This window comes from Pagrus major, chromosome 12, assembly GCF_040436345.1.
Source record: "Pagrus major chromosome 12, Pma_NU_1.0".
NCBI lineage: Eukaryota > Metazoa > Chordata > Actinopteri > Spariformes > Sparidae > Pagrus > Pagrus major.
In genome coordinates this window covers 17,834,431-17,860,037 of record NC_133226.1, presented here as the reverse complement: position 1 = coordinate 17,860,037, position 25,607 = coordinate 17,834,431, and the positions used below count along the sequence as shown (strand labels likewise).

General features: G+C 39.0%; 1 protein-coding gene across 2 annotated transcripts in view; it reads left to right on the top strand.

The window, feature by feature from the left end:
* Positions 1 to 25,607, top strand: part of LOC141006338 (astrotactin-2-like) — a 301,384-nt gene that overhangs the window by 120,241 nt on the left and 155,536 nt on the right. The window contains exons 5-6 of one of the 2 annotated variants that reach the window (XM_073478513.1): positions 3,292 to 3,297; positions 24,483 to 24,587. In XM_073478513.1, the coding sequence (XP_073334614.1) occupies positions 3,292 to 3,297; positions 24,483 to 24,587 (111 nt within the window). The remainder of the gene's footprint in view (positions 1 to 3,291; positions 3,298 to 24,482; positions 24,588 to 25,607) is intronic. The other variant, XM_073478512.1, reaches the window with a different exon arrangement.

The following is a 25,607-nucleotide window of genomic DNA, read 5'->3' as shown; positions in this document are numbered from 1 at the left end:
TTCTTTGCATTACTGCCAAATATTATCCAAAGAATATTAAACTGTCCAGGTGGGAATTGGATTCATTTTATTTTAATGCGCTCGTTTCAGTATGAAAGATAACACACATCTATTTAAGGCAATTCGAACGCTTCATTTTTCTTTACCTGCCTAATTTTGGAATAAGGGAGGAAACACATGCAAACACAGCAGAAACTAAGAAAACTCCACACAAACATTTGAATCTATGACTGTTTAACCACTGAGCCACCATGCTGTGCTGGAGAATTACTAAACCGCTTTGAAGACTCACAGTTCATTTCACAATTTATTTTCTTCAAGTATTTGTGACTTAACATTCCGTACCCCATTTGATCTGTGAATTTTTTGAATATTTTTTTAAATTGTGGCACATGAGTAATACCATGGATTCATAATTTGCCTGTGAACATATCCATCATATTCCCATATTCATCATTCAGGTTATCATTTGCATAGAGACCACCTGACCTACTGTATAGGCTTTCCTTCGCCTGCCCAGGGGCAATGCATAATAAGAGCATCAATTGAATTCACAATTGATTTTCTTTAGAATAGACAGAATACTTTTTGTTTAAAGAGCCCCTGTACACCATTCTAACCTTTGCAATTTAGTGTTTGTGTGTTTTACTGTATTATAATTGCTGCCAGCTTACTCTGTTGGCTTTCTGTTTCATTAAACATCAAATGGGAGCACAGTTTCACACGCGTGAAAAAAATATGCCCGGTGCAATTTTGAGACGGGACACACGGGTGACACCAGCCTCTGCCACGGCAATAAATTCAGCTCATTACCGGCGAAATCCCCAATCATTTTAATCAGACATGTTGTAAAAAATAAATGCAGTCTGTGCCATTGGTCATACTGTTATGACTACTGAGACATCAACATTGAAAATTAGACATTAACCATGACGAGTTCACCTACCCTTGACAGAATAACTTAACACCCCCTTGATCACTGTCACCTACAGTAGATGCAAAATACAACGCTGAACAATTTTTCATATTTGCCTACCTACTTCTGTTGGGCTTATTATTCATTCCAGTCACATAGCCAGCTGTTAAGAGACTTTATATTCCCGACTATCTAGAACACTTGAGCTTGGCTTGTGCTGCTTGTCTTATTTGCTGTTGAAGATTTATCTCTGTAATATTTAAACATATCTTGTGTCAACTCTCCAAGCAAATCATGCCTCTTAAATTAAATCCGTGCAGGTCGAGCTCCCTCAAAACTCTTTGAAGGACACTGCTGAGAGGTGTCCTCTCTGAGGTCAGTGGTAAAAGAGTTTCCTTTATGGGCCAATAATTAGGGGTGAGAAAAAAGCACAGGCCAATACTACAAACATGATAATGGGACAAACACTTAAACTGAGGAGGAAACTCTATTAGTTGGAGTGAAGTTAAAGGAGAAAGTTAATTGGTGTGACCCAGAAGGTTAGTGCTGCATAAATGAAATGAATGCATTGCCATATTCCTTCAGAAGTGAACCAGGCGAAAGCCAAGAGTAAAGTGGATTATGGTTGGACAGATGCTTTTCTTTTTCATGTTGGTTCTTGATAGACCTTTGTATGCTGTGCAACAGCTATATTTCTCCTTCATTTAATCTTAGATTTGTGTCTATGGCAGCTATAAACTAGATCAGGTTAAGGTTTCATGGCAATTCTGCAATTCTTACAAAATAAACACACATCAGCTACAACATTAAAACCACAAACAGGATGCCACTTGACATGCATTACCCACCCAATCATCATTACAGACCAAGTAACCCCACCCTCATGGCATCAGCACTCACTGATGGCAGTGGTTCCACCAGCAGGACAACAACACTCCCTGCCACAATGCAAAAACTGCTCAGGAATGGCCTGAGGAATGTGACAGAAAGCTCAAGGCGTCGACCTGGTTTCCAAACTCCCAGATCCCAATCTGATTGAACATTGAGACATCCCTGAAATTAGTCTGATCGGGTCCAATGGTGGATCAGACTTGGCTCTGTCCCATCAAGGCATGGACACAGGACCTCTGGGGTCTTGTGAGGTGGGGCCTCAGTAGAGCGGACTTGTTCTAGAAAATCCCACAGATGCTCGACTGGATTGGGAGTACTTGGTCTGCAGCAGTGTTGTGGTTTGTCTCAAGTGGCAACCAAATGAATCCCAGGACCCAAGGTTCCCAGCAGTACATTGCAATGTTACAAGATGATCGTTGTTATTCACTTCACCTTGTTCTGGCTGATGGGTGTATATTTTTGGCAGTGTAAATGATTCATAACTTTGGCCAGTATGATCCAAGAGCCATATTATGGACAGTATGGCCGAGTAAGACTTGACAACACAGGCATCCATGATTGAACCAAGCAGCACAGGCAGGTGGAGGGAACACATCATCCGTGCAGTTTACAAGAAGTGACATGAAGTGCTTAGGCTGAGAGTAATGTCAGTGACATGACATGACAGGACAGGACATGAAGCACAGGTGGTCACGAGGGGGACTAGGAGGTCTTCCCTTTTTTTGTATGTATTTCAAAACCACACACTTTAACCACTTTTAAGAGACTCATCTTACTTGGAAACGGTCAATGTCAAATTAAAAGTTTCCTTACCTGGAAATAAATGTATGCCTTTTAAATGACATTGTAGAGAAATGAGCAACTTCAAATAATCTTCTTGTCTTTTCAACCTGCCTGAAGGGGGTTACACAGTGATTCTTAAAAGAAAATGGTAAGACACACACCTCTCAATCATGACAAACCAAACCTGGGGGTTGGTTTCTAAAAGCTTTTTAAAGCTGAGACAGTTTTAGTCCCATTTTAAATCTATGTGCTAAAGTCATTACTTATTTAAGATACCTTTGGGAAATTGACTCTGGGCTCCTCAGCAAGGGAGGGAGGATCCAGTATGTGTCTCCGAAATTCATGCTTAACAAAAGAGGAGCTTTGATGTGCAACATAATGGACAAGGAGGTAAAAAGCCACTGTTGATGTGCAGACAGCTGGCTAGTCTTCACAAGTTGTTGTTCAAGACATCTGACTGGAAGGACGAACAGTTGGTGCTGTAAGGACATGGTGTGTGGCAGGTCTGCACCCGGCAGCACACACAATCATTTCCAGGAAATGCACATTTCTTTCCTTGAAGCCTGAGATATAGGGGAGAGAGCATGCCACTAATGGCCAATCTGTGCGCCTGAGGGCTGTCTGGATCTGAGCTTTTTCCCAAATCTGCGTAGGAGGAACAAGAGCAAATAAAGCAGCTGTATAGAAACATATCATACTAGTGCCTGGTTGTCAAGTATAACTGCCCGTGGTTCCAAAGTACCTTAGTTAACCTGATTCACATTTTCGTTAATGAAAAAACACCTAAATATAGTCAGCTGGAAAACTACAGTAGCGGTTGTGTCTACTCAGCTAAACCCTGCAGCTGTTCATCTACTCTTCTCCTGGTGTCCACAAACCCGCATATTGCAATTTTGCTTCGTAGCAACATTCCTCACTTCCCTGTCAGCATGCATTGCCCTAGTTTCTTGTAAGCACAATGTTATACCTGGACTCTCAGAAAATGTTAGCTCATGCACCGATTTTCTACCCGCAGTCACTACCTTCACTTTCCAATTTTCCCTCCTCAGCAGCAACTCTCAGGACCTTACTTGAGAATACTTCACCAGATTTAAAATTGCTATCAGCATTCAGATCAGATATACAATTATGCACAATTGGAAAGCAATTTTTGAGTTATTAATTAAGAGGTTGTAAATCAGCCTGTCCTGCAATCCCATATTGCATCCCCGATCAGTTACGCATTCACATTCGGTAACTTCATATGTCTCGGGCAGATAAGATACTTGCATGATGATCAAAAAAAAAAAAGCCAAGTTGAAGTCAAGCCATATGTTGCCACGATAGATTTGATACAAATTGCAATGTCATCGCTCACACCAGCTTTGGAGGTGGTTATCAACATAGGACACCTCCTGGCCTGATGTTGAAAAGGTGTAAACATACCTATTTCTCATCAGAAAAACAACCATATAGGTCGACTGTGATAGCAGCTTTTTGTGACCCATGTTCCTTGTTAGGTGGCGACCTGTGGTGGCCATAGTTGTTATCACGGCAGTAATGATGGAAGTCAGGTGAAGTAGCATGTAGAGCGACACGTCTGCATAGGGGGGGTTAGAGGACAGATGGCCGGGTCAAACAAGCACAGGACTTTCACACAGGAGGCCACCGATCATGTGCAGTGGGTGTCCAAATGTATACAGTGAGTTATTTTAACTTACTAATGGAGTGAAGTCATGTCACTGTCACGCTGCAACACTCAGGTTGTTTTGGTAATGGTGATATATGTCATTCTGGCAGTTACTAGCAATGGACCTTTGTAGTGGTTCGTGTAGGAAGTGTTGTGAACAGGTTTGCTTTTCTACGGGCATGAAAGGCACTGTAGAGTCACATCATTCAGTCACTGTATACGTCTCCAATTACCCAGCATTGCTTTGCATGCCTACATTGGCATCCAACCATGACCTGTCCTCGGTGATGTTGTTTTGATAGGGTATCCATAGTCAGAGTCAAACCACGTTACACTAGCTCTGGTTTTTAAAAATGGCGGTCATAGGCGGTTTAAATTGGTCCTTGGTCACAATAACTTTAACCCCAGCCACTGATGTAAGCAGTTCTTTGTTCTAGACCGGCAAAGTGTTGGTGCCACTCTGGAACCAGTTTTCCTGGCTATTCTTTGGCTTTTGAAATGCAAAGAACTGGTTCCAGAGTGGACACTGGCTCCAAACCGGCACATGAACCGCCTTAGATGTGAAGGGGTAAACATGGAAGTTTAAAATTATGGAAGTTTGGCAACCCTCCCACCGTCTTGACTGAAGTGCGTCCCACCAAGATTTGCTTTGGGAAATCAGGACACATTCTTATCTGCCTCGTGAAGATGAAGATGTGGTGCAACAGTATACATTTTTGATTTAAGGTTCACAAAATGATTTGTATGAGCGGGGCCAGTCACTCTGATGTCGCCGAACTGGCCAATCAGTGAGCCCTATCTTCCCTCAAAGAAGTTTTTGCATTATGCTGTCAAAGCCTGCGAGTCAGTCGTTTTTCCATGCCATGTGCAGTTTGGAGAATGGTTAGTTTTCATGTTTTGTTCCACGTGGAATAATCCATTAGAATGAGACGCCTCTGAAGCCCTTTCTTTTGTAGTCCTGCCACCCCCTGGATATGCTTTTTTCCAGCTCTGTGAACACTGTTTCTAATGATCTGGAGTCGGCATGCTGTGCACTGCTGTCCCCCTTCTCTCTGAAGTTTGATCAGGGGTAGCAGTTCATCCTAAACTTTTTAATGTATCTGGTTCCTCTTTCAGTGCTTTAATTTGACCTGTGTATGTGTCCTTATTTCCCCTATCGGATTCTACAAGGCATTGTATATTGGTAAGTTGATTGTCTGTAGATGCTTTTCTTTCCTTTCCCGGCGTTTGCTGTAGCGTTGCTCTCTCCCACACATTATGTCCGATGCGAGGTGCAGAGTGTTGGTCAATTATGACCTGGAGTGGACAGTGTCCTTGCTTATTGTTCTGTACACATCAAAGAGTGTGGATTAAGTGACTATTTTGTGTGTATTTCTGTCAAGCCACAGCGCAGAAATCACTGCTTTGAACAAGTAGAAATAACTTGCAGAGGAAAAAACCCACTCAGGTTTGACAATGAAAAAACGTGTGCAACGTGTCCCATATTAAGACAATGATGTAGTAGTTTGGCGTGTGGAGGTTTCATATATGAACATGCACCGAAAATGTCTTGGCATTGAAGGACCTTCCCTTCTCTAGCCTCAAACACAAATAAAAAATGTAGACATTTCATGAAATTCTCTAAAAAGCCTGTGCATATAGAGCCCCTTTAGAAGGTCTGTGTTGATAAAGCAAGATGTAACTGTCATTGTTCTGGTGTAGCCAGCGAAGTCTAACACATTGTGATTTAGTCAAATATTAAGATTTATCCGAAAAAAAAAAAAAAAAAAAAAGTTACTCCCTTATTTGCATGCACCTCTGCGTGTGCTATTCCCCGCTGTGGTGTTAATGCATTTCCATGTGCTGGCTAGAAGCTGTGGTAGTGTTTTGATGTGTCACAACGAATACTTTGGCTCATTACGATGAGGATAACCTTATGGTTATTATCCAGCCTTTCTCCTGTTTAATTGATGCTTTGAAGTAGCACATGAAAGTAGTTCTGTGCTGTCTTGTTTGTGTGCGTGTGTGCGTGTCTGTGTGTGTGTGTGTGTGTGTGTGTGTGTGTGTGTGTGTTCCACGGTGCTTGAATTCATTTCGTGCTCACTGCACTTTCAGCAGTCCTCAATCTTCGCTGCCGACAAAACACAGTGATTACAGCTGTGGGTCTGGAGCCCTTGGGCTTCACTACAACAGGCCATGCAGCTGATCAACTGCCAAGTCAGAGCAGTGTGTGGTTCAGATTTTGTATGTTTTATGTGTGAATGACTGAGAGAGACACAGACGAAATGACAGAGCGAGATCACACAACTGTCTATTGATCAATATTTCCTCTGTGTCTTATATGGCTGATGATTTAGTAACTGCCTGTTATGTTACTTACTACATAATGCAAAAGCCTCATTACTGTTGAGTCATTTTTACTTTTCTCATTTCCCTGCAAAAATCTTTACCAGTTTTCGCCCAGATTTTTCTTTAGTTTCCAAGAAATCACTGATCACCACAGTTTACAGCAAACCACAAAATGAGGTCCTTCTTTAATGAGGGCAGCACAAAAAATGCTTATGATTTACACTACTGATTCTTAAAAATTGTATATTCGCCCTTTTAACCAAAATATGTACCAATTAGAGCATGGGCGTGGGAAGCATTTCAAATGTGGGTGGGACAATTTAAACAGAGGTTTGTGGGTTCTTTACTAGAAACCTTTCAAATAGAGTAAATGTCATTTCATGTATTCTGGTGCCTTTTTGCAGGTGGTTTGATACATTATCTGGATATAATAGCATAAAAAAAAACCCATTTCTTTAGGCCTACATTTTGTAATTCACATAATGTAATGGTAGCACTATAGTAACAGTTAAAGGATTAACGATAATAAATACTGCTAGAGCTCCTCCCTGCGTTTAGACCCGTCATCCCTTTTTGTTTAGTCCACTTGTTCATTCTTTACCTCTTCATTCCATCCCTTTCTTTCTCTCCCTCTTTTTTTGGTATATTATTCGCCATCTCCCTTTCTGCCTTCATGTTGCCCATGATTTAGATTCTGATTTTTAAAACGAAAACATGAGAAATAAGGAAATTTGCAGTATTTCAGCAGTCATAAATTAGCTTTGCGGCTGAATTTGCTTAGTTAAGTAAGATACACAACACAAAATAATTGGACATCTTACACTACAGACATCTCATTCTAGTGAACATATAGAAAATCTACACCGCTCCTAATTTAAATAGTGACAAGATGTCTTGTGAGTCATCCTAATCCTGTCATCAATATGCATCACAAATCATACTTCCAAGCCTGAAATTCCTTTTCAATACTCCCAAAATTAATTAAAACTGAATTAAAAGTATTTCAAATCAATATCGGGATATAGCTTTTCTCTAATCCAAAGCATTGATCCTGCTCTGTGAACTGTCTTACTTCTCAGAAAAATAATATGATGCCTGCCCTATATTTCTCCATATTCAAGTCTGGGAATCTTAGGATCATATCACTGCCATGGCCTTTTTGCACATGATTTCTGGACATGTGCACACTCCAGTTAAATATGGGCTGCACAGGCGACAAGTATGGGAATGTGCCCGCCAGTTTCCGTAACCGAATTAGCTAGTCTTGATGGCTGTGTGGAGAGGCTGTCTGTTGTACTTAAGCTGTCTTCCCAAGGAACATGGTCAGCGCTCAGTGGAGAGTGCAGTCATTGTGCTAGGTTAATGTTGAGGAACAATATTTATGAGTTTATTCAGAGACGTGTGGCAGAGGCTGGGAATGTAACTTCTGTTGACACGTGGAAGGGACATAGAGCAAACAGCATGCAGCGGGGTGGTGGGGGTTATCCCCTGTCACAGGCAGCCATGCCACTCCTGTCTGGCTGAGAAGAGCTCCAGAAGCAGCTGGGGAAGTGGCCCTTTGGTCCTCATCGCTAAAAGGTTGTTTTGATGATGTAGAGGCTGGCTGGACTTGAGCTGGAGAAGGTTGAATTTCATTTTATTTTCAATGTACATACTACTGCCGTTTGGTCATTTTCTGTCAACCCTGTCTGCTAGTAGGCTAAGGACATGTGCACCTGGATTAGGTTTTCTATGAACATAATGAGGAGATTATGTTCATAGAACATTATGCAACTTTTTTACCTTAAAGCTACAAAAGTCATTTTGATGGTACAGTTGTAACAGGGTGAACGATGTATCTATCTCAGCCACTCCGCCCCCCTATCACTTCACTAGTGTAGGATCACAGCGATACATACATGTTTACTTCAAGTTCAAGTTTTCAACACAAAACATTGTTATGATGTAAAGACCTTTATTGTAGTTAGCACCTACATTACGCCTGACAAGCTGTTGCAGACCCGAAACTGAGCGGGGCGCTAAAACGCAAAAAAATGTCGATTTCTACATAATGTTGCTTTAAGATGATACTGAATGTAGCAGTGAAATGTTCATAGAGAGCGTATATATTTTTTTTTTCTGTCAAAGAAATTTACAATTTGCATTGCAATATCTATTTGTAGTGACTACTGTATTATTCATCTTTTTGAGGTTATGTTTAAGCACTGGAAGGACTTGGTTATGGTTTGGGAAAGGTCTTAGTCTCAGACAGAGAAAGTCCACAGAAGATTGATTCATGAAACACAACATGATTATCAACATTCAAACAAAGATCACAATCTCTTCCTAACCTTAACCAAAGTTCTTTTGTTGCCTAAAGCTAAGCACAGATCATGAGCAAACCCCAGACTCTTGAGTCAAAGTCCTGCACTTTGTATGCCCAATCATCCACCCCAGCCACCTCTTTGTGACCTGGGTGCAGTATTCAAATTCAGTGCTTTATTCATTCAAAAAACCTTGCCTGTGATCATAATCCAGCCAGCCTTTGTCAGCACAATGTATCTAAGTTAAAGGGATGTTTTCTGCACATACTTCTGGTCTTTCTGCAACACAACCACAGTGATCCTTACTGTTTTGACTGTATGTGTGACTGCCCCTCATAAATCAGATGCAGGTCATGTTCGAGTCCTTTTTGATTCCGAGCAAAAACAGCAACCGTTCAAGCGTTTAGATTTGCCAAAAGCAAAGTCAGAGTGGTTCTTTACAGCCCACCTTTGAGTCAGATCTGTTGATCCTGTTGCTCAGTTTTAACTAGCCTCTTTGATACTTGGAGTCAAAGAGTCTGGGGATTGTCTTTGATGTTGCCTACAGCGGTAACATTGATATTCAGGTGGCCGGAGATTTTGGGTTGAGAGCTTCCTCTTTATTATATGCATTTGAGAGAAAAAGGGATAAGAGGCTTTCATTGTTACATGTGTGCACGCATGCCTTACTAGAATACAGTTTGTGTTTAATTCAACCAGAAAATGAATGACACACTGCATGCATAAAAAGTAGTAACACAAATGACCTTAACTTCAAAACAATGTTAAATTGACTGATGGCTATATCCACAAAAGTTATTGCCATCTATATGCAAATATTATGTGCTGCTTGATAATGAGGCTGTCATGTGGAACCTTACAAAACCCACTCGTACGCACATTCTAAATGTAGCCATATCTTTACTTGCAGCTTAGACTTTCAGGCCAGCTCCCTCAGTAGGGGTGGAAGTTGTAGGTCAATGTCTAACATTAGCCAGGGTTTTACACTTTTTAGATAATTTTTTGCTGAGAAACCATAAATGTTCAATAATTCCAGTTTGACCTTTCACACTTTTGCATCGAGAATAACTTTAGAAAACTGGAGCCACTGAACTGTTCAACTTATTTGGAAGTCTTTGACATATTATTTCCTCTTTTTTGGGGGATTATTGGAATCATAGAGACCTTTGTCTGTATATCACTCAAAAGATATTCATACTGTCGCCAAAGGGATTTTTGCCACTGCTGGAGATATTGACAGTGCCAGCCTAGTCTTAGCCTCCCTGCAGTGGTTGGCTTTTAATTTTAGGGTTGCCTCGAAGATTTTGTTGTATCAGGCCACAGCATGAATTATCCGTTGCTGGAGCTACATTGGCCTGACCTTTTAACTCCCTGTGAGGCGGACAGTACCAGACTGCCCTACGGCAAGATCCACTATCTTTTCAACTGTCTAAAATATGAAGCAAAGTAACTGAGGAGCCTGAAGGACAGATGTTTTGGACTTAAAATGCATATCCTCTACAAAGTGTAAAATCAAGCTTCACCTCAAGGAGTTGGAAATATGACTTTCCAGTTTTCTCCTTTTCAACATTGTCGTGTTGCATAGTAGGCATGTCGGCTGAGAGCACCAGCCTGTGCATGTGTTTTTTTTTAAAAGTCCTGCTGGGCAGTACTGAATCACTCTACAGTGATTGAAAGGCTGCTAAACTAAATAAACCTAAAATGAAAAAAGATGCAAATGTTGCTGATACTAAATGTGCTGATTAACAAATAACTGGTGAAAATGGGGCCTTCCGTGTTTTTTCACACTCCATTTTGCAAGGCAACACTGTTTTAGGTGACAGCCGCCAGCCTTTGCCACCCTCCGCGACTCCACCACTACACAAGCCAGTTGATAGAAGGTGAGAAAACAACATACAGCCGGGTGCCAAGGGCCACTGCATCTGAAATTACCCTTAACAGCCTGTCACACCTTTTCAGCAATCGCATATCTAAAATCCCCGAGTGGTCCCTGCGCATTTTACCATTTGCTTATTAGCTCCAAATTGGCGAGTATGTTCTCAAAGCAGGAGAGACACAATAAAAAATATATAGGGGTGAGTGCACAAACACTGAGCCCACTTGAGTACAAGAGCCAAGTGCTGCCTTGTTAAGCCTCCCACCTTTTCAAGTCCTTTCTCTTCCGTAGAGCAGGTAGCAACTCATAAATTTCGGTTGTAAAATGTGTCGGCGGGGCTTATATTGTGATGCCCTGTGTAATAACTTTTCAGCCTCCCTAGCTTGTTTATGTATAATCAGATTATGTGTGTTTGTGTGCGCGTGCACAGGGCTTTTAAAAATAAGTACATCGGCAGAGTAGAGCAGTATTGATTAGGATTATTTTGGATAGGCAGACATGAGTAGAGAGACAGTCAGAGGTGAGGAGAGCTGGACCACCGCGACACACCTGCTGACCAATATGCAGTTTGTGCTTAAAAAATAGACAGACAGGGAGAGACAGAAACCAGCAAGTAAACCACAGGTTCTACCTCTCGGATTTCCTGCTATTTCTTTTTATATCCCGGTTTATAGTGTTGAATCCTCTTCACTGGGTGCAGCACAGCTAGACGGAACACCTCAGGCTTCCCATCCTGATCCTGACCCCTCCAGCCTGCGCATGTGTTTGTGCTTGCTTCAGCTTTCACCACAATATATCCCTCAGACTCTAACACACATCAAACTTGCAAGAGTGGAATTTACTTAATTGTTCTCAATAATATGGATCTAAATTTTATTCACATCTGCCCACATACATTTTTAATATATTTTTTTTCTGCAAATACAACTCAATGAGTACGACTTTTCAAATTTGCGCTCGCAGCCTCTCTGATGCTGTCTTGTGCATTATAAATGGCAAATTTGCATACTCTCACTTTTGTATGAATGTAAGTGTCAGTGTGCATTGAGTTTGAGTTGAAAATATTTTGCTTGCTGCTGTCAGAAAGCCCGACTGCTCAATGCAGCTGTGCCTTAATGTGATTACCAGTTGCTGAGCCATGTGGGGACTGGTGTTGCTGTCAGCTTAATTTAGCCGCAAACACATTGTCACAGACATGTACCCAGCCACACATACGGCATGAGTGTGCACATACAAAAGCATGCACCCTGCGCGGTATGCAGACGCGAGCTGACGTTTAGCTGCGAGCCCAGAAGCCGTAAGTCTGGGCAGTTCGTCCTGCTCGGAGTCACATAAGCTGTTGAGGTCACATTGAAGTCATAAGAGCCGTCAGAGTCACATGCACACATACTGTATGCATGCAGCAAATGAGAGAGAGACAGAGTCATGCATATACACTATTTATGAGCGCAAGAGCGTTCTAATGCACGAGCAACCTGTCAACATACACACTGGCACACTCAAAATCAGTCATTCTCTTTATTTATTTCCTCCCATGTTGTCTTTTATTCACACGAATACAGACATGTGCAGCCTCACCTGTCAAAGGTCTCTCCTGACTCACGTCACGTGTGTTATTCTGGCAAAGCTGCACGCAACCTTTTCATTTCAAGTTTAGAAATATTCTTCAGCAGGTCCAAATGAAGTCAGTCCAATGAGCAGAATTCATAAAGGCGCTATAAAATGCAACGCATGACGTACTGTATATACATTATACATAACGAGTCACTGGGCTGCCCTTCAAACGGGCAATGCAGGTTCAGGCATCGTGTGTCGACAAACATCTGGCCAGCTGAAGTGTTATTGAGGAGCACTGTGTGTCCTGGCAGCTCAGCTCAATGAGTTCTGTTCTGTAGCTAACCTCTATACAATATATAATTTATTGTACAATCCATACACTATTAATTTCAGCCGTCTTTGTACTGTCATAGATTCTGGCACTCCTGCAGAGTTACTAACTACTCAGGCACCCAGTGCATAATTCACCTTCTGCATATATAGCTACTGCACGTATGTCTGTTTGGCCTTGTATTTGTCTGTATAATAATTTACCCCAATTCGGTTGGCCCTGCATACAAGTAGGCTTCAACAGCTGGACATTTTTTGTATGCGTGAGGACAAGCTTGACTAGTATTTGTTGATTGCCTTGATGATAGGTCCATTACTTCCACTCGCCATAATTTTGTTGGTTTTGTTAATAGTTGTTATGCCAGAGTTTATCCAAATGCAATGATTATTGTCCCGTCCATCTTGGAAGCCACACCATCTGGCTCTCGAGTGTTGTTACTACATGTAATTAAAATATTTTTATGACTACATTTTGCAGCACGTTGATGAAGTTCATATTTGCATCGTGATTTAAGCAGGTTAATTACCTCGTTCCCATTATTTGTGTAGTTAACTACTGAAACCACAAACAATTTTGGGCCATAAAAGGAAAGAAATGATTTTTACTATTGATTCTCTTCTGTAATTGAATCATTGACGAGCTACCCACTTTTTCTTTCATTCCGACTGCACTCGTCAGATATGTTAAGTGTCTATCATCCATTAGTTTTGATTATTGCTTTTTATTAACAAATCTTTAGAGAAGGTGTTGCATGCTATTTTAGAAATTATCTGGCAAGCTACCTGGACTCTAGTTTCTAGAAGGCAGGTGTCTGGCTGACGGACTTGTATACAAACCAGAGCTGACTTTCCTCGCACTTTAATTTTTGGGGTTATGACATGTAAACACGTTGGCATTTTGGCAAAAAGAGGTTGTTTTTTTTGTTTTTTGGGATTTGTGACATTTTTTGTGTTATATTTTACATGGCCATTATTAATTTGATCATTTTGTACAAAGTAGTTGCAGTAAACGCTACAAAAAACATACTAAAGTGCCCTCTAGGGTGCCCTGCCAGTGGACAAAACATCTCTTAACTAAAAATATATCACGACTTTCTGCACGTTGGCCTCCCGCTGCACACGGTTGGTGCCCTTTTCGCCCCTGCCCTTCAAACCTGAGTCCATCACCGCTCTTAACCCTAGATTTCTCCTGAGTGTAGCAATTCTGCGTTCAACTTCTTCCAGTGTAACGTAATCGGTAGCTTGCAAAGCTATGATTTCAACGTTTTCAAATCTTCCCCCCCACACTGAGGCTCTCAGATTAGATACATCAGAAATCAGGGTTTACTTTAATAAATCGTGAAACATGTATTATTACTCACAGATTGGTATGAAATTCATGGTAAAGTGAAAATTATTGGAGTTTAAAAGCAATCTTTGCACTCTCTCAATCTTACTCAATAATTTTCACTGGGGTTGATAAGGTCCATTAGGTTTGCTGGTGCGAGCTGATATTCTTGTGCTGGTGTACAGTACAGTATATCACAGTTCTACCACAGCCGTGTGCACTCCTCCTATGCAGAAGATGATTAGCTTTTACTATTCAGTTTGAACTCATCACCTCACCTCCCTGCTTCACCATAATCATTAATCATTCTCATTACAGGAAGGATTGGAGGAGAAGTCCCGTCTCTCTCCTGCGAATGTGTTCTTCCCCTGTATAACAGTCAACAGCCGCCAGTAACACTCTCTGTCTTACTTCCTCCTTTAAACCCTTTTAACACCAAATCACATCATTCTTGCTTCAGTGTATAATTGTGACATCTCATTCTCTTTCTGCCCGCAGAGCTTTTGTTTATAGCTCGTTACTCCGTTTCTGTCTCTCTGTTCTTGTCTTATTCTTAATTCATGTGCTCCCTCTAACATTTAATGTATATGTTCTCTGCGGGCGTATTTCTGTGTTAATCAACTTACACATTAACATAATAATCATCCATCCGTCCATTAACCGTACCCGCTTATCCTGCAGAGGGTCAGTGGGTGAAAATTTGAGCTTGCTCAAAGCTTAATGAATTTCAGAAATAATGTCAAGTGATCATTCATTAAAACTATCTCACACTTAAAGGTGCACTATGTAGCTTTGGGGAAGAAATGTTAATTAGTAGAGAAAGATCTTCATTGGCTGATTGCTGTTTATGCCTAAACAAACTAAATAAACAAACTCTTGTTGTTTTCATGACTGAATAAACAAACTGACCTTAAAAGACAACACAATTTCATACTGTTTTATTGTGTTTATATTTGGCAGACCCTGCCACCTCTCTACCTTCAAGCTGTTTTCCGTGGACCGTATTTTCCTCTGAGAACCGCTTGTTTATTCAGTTATGGGGAAAATGAATATTTCTCAGTTTGTATTATTACCTCATTAATATTGAATATTTGAATTTCTTCTCCAAAACTCCATAGTGCCCCTTTAATGTCCAAGAAATATACATGATCAAATTCCTGATTTTTCTTTTAATTCATGATTGTCTGCAAACAGAAGACTAGCAAAGAAAAAAATCAAATAATAAATTATTTTCGCTCTCCTCTCATGTATTCATTTCCTTTGTTTATTTTGTATTTCCGCTTAATTTTCTTATTTTTCGCATCCCGGATTAAAATGACAAATGCTTGTTTCTCCACATTACAGCACAATAAGAACTGGATCCAATCCTGTCTGTGACTAACCGATACGCCTTCCTTTTTGTCTGCATTTGTCATTTGCATCCAGCACAACACCATGAGGTGAGATGTAGATTTATAGGCTGAGAGCATATGAATTTTTGCCTAGAAAAAACAAGCTGTTGTTGGAAGAATGTTAATGACGGCAGCAGGTGCCTTTGCTTTATCAAACTGAGGATGTCAATACAGGTGACTGGGAGGAGACTGCATGAATAATGTATCGCTTCAACAAAAAGTATTGCACCATTCCAAAGTGTTGATTGACAGTAATGGAGTAGTAATCACACTTTTATATTTAACTTGGATTGCCTTTTGAGGATTGGAATAAGTGAGTTGGTTGTATGCACAGAAGAGATGGAGGGCAAAACACAGACGGAAGGACAGCAGATTGATGGATGAGAATGTGAAAAAAGACCCAGAGGACTCTGAAATTATCTAATGGACTTCAGGAGTGTGAAAGAGACTGTAAAAGTGAGATGGGTATGCCCAGTAATTGAAATTTGTAGTGGCGACACGCTGCAGTTTAGCCTCAGTGTTCTGGGAGTTGATGTTTTTTATGGGACTCGGTTTTGAAGGTATTACAGCTGAGGGGAGAAAAAAGCAAGATCGAGACAAGAGAAAATGAACTGACACGGTGAAAAAAGGAAGAGAGGCTGTGAAATAGAAACGACTCTGGGCCAGATTTCCACAGACTTTTGCACCTTGTTTCAGATGTATTCTTATGTGTGTTATTTATCAAAGCTGTGCCCTTGCCTGGAAGCACAATTCACCTGTCATCACGCGGGCGCACAGTGTCTGTCAGCACACCTTTTGTGTGAACAGTGAAATGTTACTCTATCCTTTATGCATATGTATGTGAGGGAGGATCATGCAAATACCATATGTGAGTGTTGTTGACTCTATAGTCCCACGGATTTAACTAGTTTCGTGCAATTTCTCGGTATGTCTGCAACTAATGAAAATATGCAAATTTGCAAGGGCCTATTAAAGGAAAGTTTTAATGGGACTACGGAAAATGTAACTCGCCAGCGTTCTGTTCAAATCTCAGTGATGGCAGACAAAAGGTGAACACTTCACAGAAAATGTGCAAGGGAGCCGCACTAACACAAGTGCTCACAAATAGGTTACAGAGTTATGACTGTGTAGTTATTAAACTTGAAATTGATTTTGATGTTCACTGAGCTGCTAATGCACCGTGGCAATTGCTCTCGTTTGATAATTCATTCACATTTTGGTGGATGTTTCTTTTTTAGTACGTCCTTTTTTGTCGCTCAAACTCTTTCCCCTTACCAAAGAAGTTCTTGTATTCATTACAACTGCACCGACTGTGCAAATTTTTTACAGATGAATATTATTTCTAGGCTTTGAAATTGCACCTAGAAATCTTTTCAGATATCTCACTTCATTAATGAGTAATTTTTTTTCGCAGCATCGCTCCAATATGATCATTCCTTGAAAGCAGCTAAAAAGCAGTCCGAGTCTCTGCTTCTGTAATTAGCTCATGCCTTGGTAAATCAGATGCTAATCTGACGCAGGTTGCAAGTGCAAATTTAATGGATGGCTAATTTGTGTGTGTGTGTGTGTGTGTGTGTGTGTGTGTGTGTGTGTGTGTGTGTGTGTGTGTGTGTGTGTGTGTGTGTGTTACTCTGTTTGAGAGCGTTAATGGCACATGACCTGCATGCATCTATTGTGTGTGTGTATTAACGTAGTGTACTTCTATTTTGGTGGCAACCTTAATGTGCTCTGGACCTTCAGAGGAGAGGATGTTTTTGCAAAGCAAGGACATTGGCCAGACCTCATTTCATCAAGGGGCTTTTTTAGGGTTAGGGTTGAGGAACATAGCCAAAAGTAAGTCATTTGTGCTGTTTGCCAGACTAAAAAGGCACAGTACATCCTTGCCTCTCTCGAAAAGCTACAGGTTTAGGATGGATTTTTTATGATAACTTTCACAGCCTTAAATGGCCCCGGTTATACCTCAGACATGCCGCTCCCCCATAAACTTAAGTGCAGCCTCAGATGATCAAGTGGGGCCCTTTTTGAAACACATCCGTTGTTACTCAGGGTGACAGGGTTAATAAGACTTTAAAACTGCGATTCTAAGGCATGCTAACACAGTTGGAGCTTCACGCAGTGTTCGGGATTAGGGAGTATGAGTAGTTTCACTACATTTTGTAGCAGCTGGCTGATAATTTCAACTAAAGTTAACACTTTAAAAAACCCACATTAATAAATGATTGATTTCTAGTCAATAAAACTCTACTTACTAGTTATTCCACTGTTAAACAATGAAATGCTTTATAAACATTTATTAAGCAGTTGTAAATGTTTATATACATCAGTTGCAACTTTCTAATCACAGTCCACATAATGTTTATGAATGACCTACATAGTATTTATTAACCATTTACAAGTTTTATTATCATCAGTTGTTTATTAATCATTTTATTGTTTATTACTGTAACAGTGAACTGTTAACTTAGGTTTTACAAACTATAAGTTTGCCCATTATTAATAATAGTTATTATACATCGTTATCCAACTATATTCAGATTGGCATAGTGATTTTAGTAGTTAAATGACTTTTCTGCCATGTCTTGGAGGTAACTACTGAAACCACAAACAATTAAAGGAAACAAATGAGGCTGGATTGTCAGATCAAATGTGGAAAATATTTGCCTGTAGTTTTTTGTCTTTTGAATTTGAATTTTCATAACTACACTTAAAAGTATAATTTTCAGGTGTAATCAGTCATAAGCGTTGATTATTGCTATTTATTAACAACTGTTAAGAAAAGTTGCCCCATGCTATTTTAGCAGTGAATTTGCTAAGTTGTTGGTGCAATGACTGATGGACTTTGTATACAAACCAAAGCTGAAATTTATTAATTGATGTATTTTATGTATTTATTTATTTTTATTAAGGTTTATGTATGATTATTATGAAAAAGTAGGCACTTTTTGCAATTAACTTTTGGGAGGCAAGGGAATTTTAATCAGAATAGAGAAACATCACACAGTATTCTGAGGACTATATTTCCCTCTGAGCACATCCTGTTTATTTGTATTTGTTTGGATAATTATCTTACTAGTATTGTGAACATTACCTTTCTGTGTTTGGATTTATCTTCCAAAACTTCATAGTGCACCTTTAACTGAGTGGCATTTTCTGATGGCATGTGACTGTATTATATTTTGAGATATTTTCGTAACACACATTTACAATTTTAATTTTTATTACATTTTTTTTTTAAATTTAATTTGATTAATTTTTTTTATACAGAGTAGTTTGAACTATTTTTTCTCAGTAGCTTTAGTTAACCAAACCTATTTCTCCCCAGGGTAGCTTTGCAGTAAGTTTAACTTCTGCCACGGTAGGTAATTGGTATCTTGAAAAGCTTTCAAAGTACCTTCCCTAAGACTGGCTTCACACCTTCTAAAACTTTCTTCCTGTTATATTTCCCTCTCATTTATAGATTTTTTTCTCTCCATCTAGTATTTAAAGATTCTCTTTATGAGGCCTTTTATCTTTGAACCTTGCTTTTTTTACTTTACATTTTAAAGCCCTTTGTCATATAACTTACAACTATGAAGAGTGTTACACATCTGTGTCCCCCAACTCTGTTGAGCTGTCTCATTGAACAAAATTAAGCCTTACCTCAACTGACATTATGAAGGAAACCTTAGGTTTTACTTATGTAAGAAACAGATTATGTCTTCAATCGGGCTCTGTCAAGTGAGGTATTGAACAGAAAGAGACTTTTTAAATTACATTTGCAATGTGAGGCATTTATTAATTTATGTAATCAAAGAGCACTTATCCGCTCTCTCTAAGTTGTTCGAGGTCCAAATAAATTGTTAAGACTGTACAAGACGCCTTGATGGTTCTTGTAAGTTTATTTACTTCAGGCTGCATTCAAAGTTAGCTGGAATTATTAGACTTGAAGCACTTGCTATGTACCTCTATATAAACTCAAGGACTGAAAACACAACCATCTCTTACTGACTTTAATATGTTTGACTTTCTGAATGATGCGTGTGATGACTGCACTGCAGAAAATTAATATACAGCACTAAATGCCATTAGAATTTTATTTTACAAAGAGACTAGTTAAATGAAAGTGTGCTTACAATCGTGGACAGAACTTTGATGAATTCCATGCATAAATCATTCGATGAAATAGGGTTTTTCATCCTACCAGGTACTCTTGGCTATCAAGGTTTTTCACACTGATTTTCAGAAACAGCTCCTCTGTGAGAACATATTGACAACAAATGTGTTACAGTGTTTGAATACATGGAGCGTGCTCTTCATGGAATGTTAAAAGTAACACCTATTTTCAACAACGTGTTCGACTAACACTTTGAGCCTGCAAAGCTGTCATTGTGCTGCTTTTTCAATATATTTCCTCGACTCTCTGTTTCTGTCTCTCCTCCTCAGTCTGTCTTTGTCTCCGTCCGCCACCTCTCGGGCATGTTCTAACACGATGCATAAATTCAGAACCAATTTTACACCACATTGCCTTGGCTTCACTCTCCAAATACCGCCAGACTCTCACACTCTGCATCCAACTCGACTCTCAACCTGTTTAAGGGCACCAGACCGAAAGAATGACTACAGCTTCCTGCACGCACTTTTTTACACAGATTTAATAGAACTTTTAATCATGTCTAAAATCTTTATGGTGCAGGCAAATTTTCATGAGTTATGACATAAGGTTTATGAAGTGAGTAAAAGAGGGAATTGTACCTGCATTGCTCTGCATTTGCCCAGAAATTATGGCTGTGTCCAATGAACGAGTGGAGAAAATATGTTGCTGTATCGTTGGCGATAAAATACTGTTAATAAGGAAGGTATGAGGTTCAGAGGAAAAGAACAGGCTGACAGAGCTTCTCTCATGTAGGATCCCTGTACCTTACTGTCATAGTCCTTTGTTACAACACAAGAATGACCTTTTTGTTATTTATCAAATTGCCTGTGAAAAGTAGTACTGTAATTTTACAATAAATCACTGGCTAATTATTGCAGTAAATTCACAGTAGTATATTGTAAGTATTTTACAGTAACCCAGACACAATTCTACATTGGAAATACAGTAATTTGATGTAAAGTTATATTATTATACCAATTATTATTAATATTTTACCAAGAAGCATTTGTAGTTATTGCAAATATACAAATTTACAGAACATTTACAGTAATATCACAGGAAAGTACTGTTTTTTCATGTAAATCCATACATGTTGCTTGTAAGCCTCTTAGCATATTTGCCTGTTATTAGCTTTTTAACATGTTAGTATTCGTACCTTGTTGTAAAACTACAATATTGTATTGCTCAATTACTGTGTGGTACTGTACCCCGATTACAATATTTCCTTGGAATGTACAGTTGTTCCTTTTTTATGGTTACTTCAGAATACCACTTAAATTCAAATTCAGAGATATCCCAAATAATTACCCCCAATGCATGGCAAAAGCATAATTACAGCAGTTTATTAGGATAATTTATTGTGATGTGCATCTTCATATTTTCCTGTCTACAGCATTGTGACCAGTTGGTCTTGTATTGGTCTTGCCTTTTGTAATACTTTTTTTTTTTTTTTTCCACCTACGAGTTGCAACAGCTTGGCTTGAAAAGAACCAAAAAAATCTTTGCCTTTTGTATCGGCTTGCCTGGCTTCATTTGTTTTGACTTTTAAAGGTCTTGATCTGTCGTTTGATATTCTTTGGTTTGGCTCACATTTAGCTTTGAGTGAACATTGTCGAACATTCAATGACTGAGCTCTCCTTCAAGCTAGTTTTCACTCAAGGTTATATAACTGCGTCGATCAATTGCTTTAATGCTGTGAGTGTGCTCTACCATCCACCCCCAGTGTCTACAATTTGTGACTAATTGGACTTGAAAGTTCATTGTTACATGCTTTTGTTAGGAAGGGCTGTAAAAGGGTGTATTGGAGGTGAGTGTTAAAGTTCTGATATACTGGCCCCTTTACTCTTACAAACACAGTGTAATGTAGTGTGTTTTAGAGCAACTCTCAACTAATCACATAATTAATCACATATAAGTCAGAAACCTATCATTTATCCTATCCCTGCCATATTTTCTATTCTTATATACATTTTTTAGATAAACACCTTCATTTTGTGTGTCCATACTATCTCCAATAACAATTAACATTTTAAACAGCAATCTGTTTTTTATATATACATAATTAAGTAGTGATGAAATGGTTGGAAACTGTCTCGAATGGAAACAAAAAAGAATAGCAAGCTGAAGGAGGAATGGAAATTCTGCTGCTCGGATAAGAGGTATATTAGAGAAAAACATTTCAAGGAGAATTAATTAGGCTCCAAAAAATGACAAGTGTAAACAATGAAAATGTGTGCATGAGTAATTGCAAACAAAAGTCAATGTAAGCGTTATTCTTGTTGTGAAACGTGGTGTAACATCCTATCAAATGTTCAGTATGTTCCATATACAGTTAATAGGCTAAAACTACCCTCTCCCTTCATGTTGAAGGAGTGATTGTACAGTGGCTCCAAAACATGTCTGATATGGTTTATTCTCATCTCAGATTATTTTTGAAATCAAAAATAACGTGATGTACAGCTTTTATTCTAAAATGTGCAAGTGCTGTAAGAAACACTGCAAGGAGAAATTCATCACCATATGTGGCTTGAGTCCAAAAACAATATTTTTCCCTTAGTACTCCTTTCTTCTCAATTGCACTGCAGTTTTATAATCACGAAGACACCGTTACCAAAATCCTTTCAAGTGACAGCACTTAACAGTGCAGCCAGGACCTATCATTATCCCTGTGGGGGTTACCCATTTGCCTCTTACAGAAGAGTAAATGTTTGAGCCATTATCAACTGTCCCCACACATTGTAAGGATCACTTTCTTGACACATCAACCCTATTGTACGGTTTCTTTTTCCATGCTTTTTTGTTTTAATTTGCTGTCAACAGGTGAAGCATCTCCTCTCAGATGCTCTTTCATAGCCAAGAGAAACGCATTGATTTTCTTTCTGTCCATTATCCCCCTTCCACTCTGGGAGATTAGGAAGTGTAATCACTGTGATCCTAGGGATTATACAAGCAAAACATATGTACAACCATGAGGAAATAAGATGGATGTTATTAGCATAAAGTCATTTCTTTAGGGCGTGACTTAGGCTCAATTACTTTGTTAAAAGAAAGCTGAAAATGTGTGATGCATTTTACAGTAATAACCCTTTTTTAAACATAAACTTTCTGGTGGACATTTCATATCAATTTTAGAATGCTGTTCAAAGCCATCCAGATGTGTGTTATGTTATTTTAGATTACTTATTTATCCATTTGTGGCTCAACACTTTGCAAATCCTTGGCAATTATCACTTTGTAGCAGTCCCTGCGCGTTTAGCACGGTTATGGGTTTTGATGTCAGAGTGGTAAGGCAGTGCAAACAAAGCCTCTTAGCTCCCACAGCCTCGCTCTTGCTCTCACACTGACTTAAACACAGACATGCACACACTGGAATACAGGCACACATGCACACACTCTGGGGATTTGACCCAATTTGATTAGCAAACCGAGCTCCAGAGACGTAGTAACGATGGACAAATAACTAATAGTGGCAAACAAATCAGACAAGGAGGGAGTGGTTCCTGATACTTCCTTAAAAGGAGTTGAATAAAACCACATGTTTTTTGTTTGTTTGTTTCAGGCCTACAAAATAACATTATGGACATTACAAATAAGACAGTTCATATATTAAAGTCACTACTCATTCCCACACCCTAACTTTAGCATGATTTAAACAAAAAACATTTTCTTTTGTTTGTTCCTAATTCTAATGCATTGCTGTCAAAGAAAAGGTCAAATAAAGAAAGCAAAACATAACAAAACAAACAAAAAAAAAACAAGCTCAGAATCATATTTGCTAAAAAATAATTGTGTTTTCAAATGAAGTCAAATACACGGGCTAACATTTGAGACTATTTTTTGTGTCTGCATTCCAATAGAACATAAAACAGAATATCATCAGCATATCAGTCGAAAAAGATTATGTGTTTATTTATAATGTAACCCAAGTAGGACACGTTCCCAAAATAATTGTAATGGATCCAGAATTAAACCCTGGTTAACACCATAGAGCAGCTTGGGCAGATGAGAATGGATGTAATCAGAATTCATAATGATGATAACCCAGAATTAAAAATACTGCAATCAATTGTTTCAGTTCAGTTAAGTAACACATATAATATACTGGTTAACATCTATACCTAAGATATAGACCCTTCAGGGGACAGACATATATTCATATTTTCAGTTCTAGATTTGTTTTTATACATAACGATACCTAAAAGAGATCAATTTGTCATGTGAAATGGATACTGTATTTCTTGTGCAATATGTATGAATCTTACTTTAAAATAGTCAAAATTATCTAAAATTGTCGACAGAATGTGAGGAAATAACAGTTATAATGTTATTTAGACCTGTATTGTGTTTCAGGGATGTCCATTAAAGATGACATGCTAACCAGCTAGCCTTTAGCCACATTGTGCTTCAAAAAAATGAACTGAGCTTACAAGCTAAAGGCGGCTACTGTTAGCAGCGGTTAGTAGTTACTCGGGTGATATGCTGCACCTTATTTTTTTCCAATTCAACAGGTGGCCAATTCTAACATATTGCACCTTTTTAAACGCATTAGCAAAATCTATACAACAGATATAAAGTAATGAGAATGTTCTGCATATAGGTGATTTTATTTCTACAGAATGAAGTAAGTGCCCTTCATGGTTAGCATTTGAATTGAATCGACTTTGAATAGAATGTAGATTTAAATGGACCTGAGTTGAAATTGTATCCTTTTGTCCTTTTGCAGTACCATTATCATAATGTTCATGACTAACCTGAATGACTTTCATACAGTCGTGTTCATAAAGTTCGAACACATTTAATAAGACATTTTGTCTGTCTGTTTTGTTTAATGGAGAGTGTTGATTACCCGAGAAATTTACTGGTTAACAGTTGCTATCTTTTTTTGCAGCATAATTGTGCCCTTAAGCATCAGAACTATTGATTGATTGATTCTTCTTGGATTTCTTTCCACTTTCTTCCTCTTATCTCCTCATTGCCAGCAACTGGAGGTGTGTTTGGTCCTCAAGGGGAATCAGGGTCAGAGCCTGAAGATGACAGCCAAATGAAGTTTTACACAGAGCACAGAGGACGAAGGCGCAGCAAGGGTGAGAGGGAATGCAGGAGTGCTTCTTTGTATATTGTTATAAATGTGTTACATTTTAAAGACATTACCTTGCGCAGGGGGGAGCCCTCTTATCCACTGCATACTGCTGAGAAAGCAATAAAGAAAAAAGGGGAATAAAATTCAACAGAATATTTTGAAAACAAATGAATTCCAAACTTACACTGGGTGAATACAAGGTGGAGTGATTGTAGGGTAACCTATAGCCGAGTGAAATGAGGCTAGACATTTCTGGAATTGTCAGACAAGCTGGAAGTAGGAAGGAGTCATGCACATTCCCAGTGGGCTTTAAAGTGCTGTTCCGTGGCAGAGCTCAATGACACTCAAAGCAGATATATGAGCTGATGTAAATGGAGACTCAGTGATGAGCAAAGCTGAGTCAAATTACTTTGATGGGAAGCATGATTTTAACTTCCCTTACCACATAGTGATAAGTGATAGTGAAGACTGTGTGTGGATTTTGCATAAGTATGTATGTGAGTAAGTGACCTGGAGAAATTGAAACAGAATTAGTCTGTGTGTGTCCACTTGGGTGTCCATATAGTGATTGAAAAATAATGGAAATCAATGCATTCCTATTATTTCCCATGCCTACAGTTCATTATCCCATAGCACCGAGTCAGAGAAGGAGGAAAAGTCATGCACATATTGATCTTCTTCTTCTTCTTCTTCTTCTTCTTCTTCTTCTTCTTCCTACACTACTCGCAGGTGTATTGATTTTCAATTCTGAATTATATCCAAGTTCAAGTTTTTCCCATCGAGGGCCAAAACCGAAATTTAATGGTTGGCCTGGGGCCAAAAGCAAACACCTATGGAATTGTATTATTAAGATGCTAAACGGTACTAGATCCAAAATCTCCTCAATCAACAGTGTCCCTCTGCCAGCCATGCACAGATTATGAAATAATAAATATCAATCCTGCATATTTAAAGAATGTAAAGTTTTTTTATATTTTTTTTCGTTGTTTTTTGTTTGCTTTTGCTGAAAACATCTGGAGGGGAA